We start from the raw sequence: 4,670 nt of genomic DNA on the forward strand, positions 1-4,670 counted from the left end.
GTAACTTAACTTGATCTTACTTCACTGTCTAGGTATGTTTTCCATCGTAACTTAACTAAACTAAACTTAACCGTTCATGATTTCCTTTGCAACTTGACAAAATTTAACACGAAGGCAAATTCTGTTCTAAAACTCGAGTGCAGTGTTTTACATCAGATCGTTACTTGTCTTCATTTACTGTAACTGCATCAAACATGAATGTATGCCATCAGAATATTAGAAATATATTACTGTAATCTTTAACTTCTTCAGTAAAAACTTTCTTCAAAGCAGTCAGTGTTTTTGAGTATTGTATACATTACACTAAAGTTACCATAGATTTATTTATTTATTTGTCAAATTACTTTCCGCCTGAAACTCTCCACTGTTCTGGACTCAAACCTGAGTCCTTCTACAAACAAACTCCAGCTCCAACATGTCATTCAACAGTCGTCATGCACAGAACTCACATCAAATCTGAACTCAAATCGCTGCCGTTAGCTAGTGCACAACTCTGAACACGAGCAGCAGCTCTCAGTGTCTTTCTCTAGAGAGGGAAGGGAAGGTCTTTGGGGTACGTTTGATTCGTTGATCAGAAGCGGGTCTTGAAGCCGGAGAGCTCCAGCTTGTCGATGGTTCTCTGGTTGGTGAAGGAGGCCTTGGTGATCCGACTGGATGGACTTCCTTCTTTACTCAACCACACCTTCCTGTGGAGGACACAGTTTCAGTTTTGTTATCAAAACCATTTCAGACGTAATCCAACTATCACTAAACGGCTTTTCCATCTGTCTGTGACATTAGGAAAGTCCAACTGACCTTGCACTGTTCTTACAGTGCTGTGATTTTGGGATATTTCCGGCACAACTGAGGTATTCTTAACTATGTGGGGTGGAAAATGTTGGCCAGACCGACGTCATCGTGGGAGAAAAATGTAGACAAAAATAAAAAAAGATTAGAAATCCTCCACAACCAGCCACTGAGGGGTCAAGCCACTATTTGGACAACCTGGTGCATGATGGGAAAATACAAACATTCCTGCAGCTATATTTAACCCTGAGAATCGAGTGTTCTGCACCGTTTTACCACCGAACCACCGATGATTGTGATGCTTCTGATGGGGTGTGTGTGTGTAGATTAAAGGAGATTTAAGGGGATCAGGGTCACGTCCGTGTAGATGCACTGACTGAAGCTCAGCCAGAGAGAGAGAGAGAGAGAGAGAAGAGAGAGAGAGAGAGAGAGAGAGAGAGAGAGAGAGAGAGGAAGATGAGCTGTCCTACTTTTTTTTGGGGCATAAAACTTGTCCATCTACAGTCGACCGAACTGCTCTGTGACCCACTACTCTACTGAACACGCACACACCCGCACACACACACACGCACACACCCGCACACATACACACACACACACACACACACACACACACACACACACACACACAGGACTCTTAGTTTTAAGTCTCCAGCAGCTGGATGTTTGTTGGTAATCTGCTGCCATTTTCCTCTAAAACAACACACTGATCCCTTTGATCCACACACACATGCTCGTACCTCCATACTTGTGAGGACCCTCATTGACAATACATTACCGAGCCCCCAACCCTTAAAAGGATGATTCCAGTTTAATATGACTGCCGTCTTGTTTTTGTTTTGTATGTCAACCTCTTGAATGATATAATATTCCACACGGTCGTCCTCTCTGAGGCTGGGCAGACAGATTTCTGTGCAGATATCTACAAACCATTTCACAGTTGCAAACATAAACATTCCAAATGTTCCAGATTCCAAAAGCCTTCACTTCATCATTTTGGCCATTGCCATCTTGTTTTGTTAAAATCAGAAGTGACAACATGTGTGAATGGCGCCAAGTACAACTGAAGTCTGATTAAGACACTTTTAGGCAACAAAAATCGTACTGAAAACACTCTAATTCTAAGACGAAAACACGTTATGGTCTGTTTGACTCTAAATGGACCATAATTTACTAAATGAAAATCATGCTGTGTTGAAGAAGACTTGAAACTAGAGATTGAGACCATAAACTCATGTTTACAATGTTTACTGAGGTAATAAATCAAGAGAGAAGTAGAGTCATTTTCTCATAGACTTCTATACAATCAAACTTCTTTTTGCAAACAAAAGAGTCGCCCCCTGTTGGCCAGTAGAAAGAATGCAAATTTAAGACACTTCTGCAATGGCTTCACTTTTCAGACCCAGAGGTTGCTGCCTGGTGCTCACACTGAACGTTAATTTGTACATTGGCAATTTAAATAGCCAAGATGGCTGCTGACAAAAGCTTTCTACCGATAAAACCTATAAAGGCATAAAATGGCCCCAAAAGTCCTCCCCCCCTATCAAACTAACATTTTCCTGATTCTAAAATTAGTGGGGGGAACAAATGCTGCTGTTTTCTTGTGAGGACAAACTCTTAAATGAAGATTCATTCTTCCCCCCCCACACACACACACACTTCTACCATGTTCCTGGATTAATCTAATCCAACTCATGTGAGTGTCAGACACCCGTTACATCTGGTTTTCTCTCCCTTTCATCATCAAGCTTTCTCTCTCTCTTTTCCCCTTCCCTCCATTTCTTTCTCCTTCATCCTTCCATGTTGTTTCAGTGTATACTGTCATTGTCTGTACTGTGATTTTATTATGTCGCTTATTCTGAACATATCTTTTGCACGTCCAGAGAAAAGGATCCCTCCTCTTTTAGTCCTACTGAGGTCTCTTTCCATTTCCATTTCCTCTGTTAACATTTTTATTTTTAGGAGCTTTTCCTCAAGGCTCTTAGGACAGAAGGAGTTGTGTTCTGTATCGTTGACATGTTTTTTACACGTCGAACTTAGTTTCGCTCCAGCAAATTCCAAAATATGGAGCATTTTTTGTTTCAGTTCCTTCTTTAGTGTTTTCTCCAGTTGTTGAGCTGCTCGGCTCTCTGGGAGTTTTCCTTTTACTCAGAGGAAACCACCCACTTGTTCGCCTCCAACCTTCAGCTCTCACTCTCATCCTCTTTCTCTCCATCCCTTCTTACCATTTCTCACACTGCTTGTTTATCTCCTTCTTTCTTTTTCTCCTACACCCTCTCTCCTCCCCCTCTTTCTTTTTCTCTCCCCTCTTTCCTTCCATCTCTCCTGTCTCCTCCTTACCTCCACCCAGTAATATTATTTTGCCTCTCTCTCTCTTACACTTCCTCCCTTTCTCCGCCCAGAGAAACAGCTGCTTCCTGTCTCCCAGGCCCTGCAGGAAGTGAGGTTGTGGTGAAAGTGGAGTCGACAGGAAGGACGTGAGAGTGAGCGTGTTAACACGGAAAAGATGTCTGACAGAATGGAAGGAAATAGTAGAGCGAGAGAGAGAGAGAGAGAGAGAGAGAGAGTGTGTGTGTGTGTGTGTGTAGGTTTCATATCTTCAATGAAATCGAACGTGAATGAGTTTGTGTATGAAAGTCACAGTGAGGTTAATAATGATTTATTAGCTATTTGTCTGAACCAAATCCGCTCTTATTTCCTTCTATTGCTGTCAGACTCTCATTCATTCTTGATCAAAATATACTCCAAAGTCCAATCACAAAATTAGCCCTCTGCTTCATATCACAGTGTTGTGTGCTTCTACTTTTAAGTTTAAGTTATAAAAAAACAGATGTTATTCTTCGTGGGAAAAGCTGTTTGCTTCACTCCAATGAACTGAAGCAAAGGAATGTTGGTTTTGACTCCCTGTTGGGGCCAGGCAGACGGGGTTTACCCTTAAAGATTGATTGTGCCGTAAACAACATAAACATTGTCCAAATACCCCCAAATATAAGAACAAAGAGATAAGATCAAAAACAAAAAGAAGGAAACTCTGATTCAATCCAACATGGAAACAGGAAGACAAAAAATACAAAATAAAATAAAAACTACGACATTTCCTTTCTCAAAAAACCTTTGCAAGGCCAACATTTTAAACGATTTGATATTTAAATTGTTTACATCCATGTTTAGCTAGCAGCTCATGTTGTAATGTAGTGATGGTAAAATCCCTCCACCTCTCTGGGAAATAAATCCCTAACACACCCTAACATCTAAATCATGACAACAACACAGACTGCTGTGCCACTTTAATTTCAACTATTACTCATTTATACAAATAGGACATTTACTAAAAATACCAAATACCTCCATACATATCTCCTCTTTCCATCTTTTCTGTAATAAAACTAATTTGATGCCTGTTTTGTGAACGAATGGCTGTTTCATGATTTATTTATTCTATTTTTCTGTAACTGGTCCAGTAAACTCCACCCGCCTTGTGCAGCAAGGAGATGAAAACAAACACCAAGAATTATATCATTGTTTTGGGATCTGTGTGTGTGTCTGTGTGTGTGTGTGTGTGTGTGTGTGTGTGTGTGTGTGTGTGTGTGTGTGTGTGTGTGTGTGTATGGTAAGAGAGGAGCAGATCCCTGGAGACGCTGATGTCATCTAAGAGAGACGTCCACACCCTGGTGACATCACTCCCGCCGGACAGAGAGGAGGTCAAAACAAAGGGAGCTCCGGCTTCAGCTTCATAACTGATTATTGGTTATAACCATTCATTCAGTGAAGGAAAGAGAGAGACAGAGGCACTGATGTGTTCACAAACTAGTTTTTAGTCATTTGGACTGAATAAAAAAACAATAGAGTCGAGAAAGTAGTATAGTAGAGAAAGCTGCACAGAC

General features: G+C 41.0%; 1 protein-coding gene across 1 annotated transcript in view; it reads right to left on the reverse strand.

Annotated features, from left to right (window-relative positions):
* Window positions 1-329: 329 nt before the first annotated feature.
* Window positions 330-4,670, reverse strand: part of LOC142934576 (acylphosphatase-2-like) — a 6,306-nt gene continuing 1,965 nt past the window's right edge. The window contains exon 4 of the mRNA XM_076078987.1: window positions 330-686. Within this exon, the coding sequence (XP_075935102.1) occupies window positions 572-686 (115 nt within the window). The 3' untranslated portion in view covers window positions 330-571. The remainder of the gene's footprint in view (window positions 687-4,670) is intronic.

This window comes from Anarhichas minor, unplaced genomic scaffold (assembly GCF_050575085.1).
Source record: "Anarhichas minor isolate MPS153535 unplaced genomic scaffold, ASM5057508v1 ptg000069l, whole genome shotgun sequence".
NCBI classification, from domain to species: Eukaryota; Metazoa; Chordata; class Actinopteri; order Perciformes; family Anarhichadidae; genus Anarhichas; species Anarhichas minor.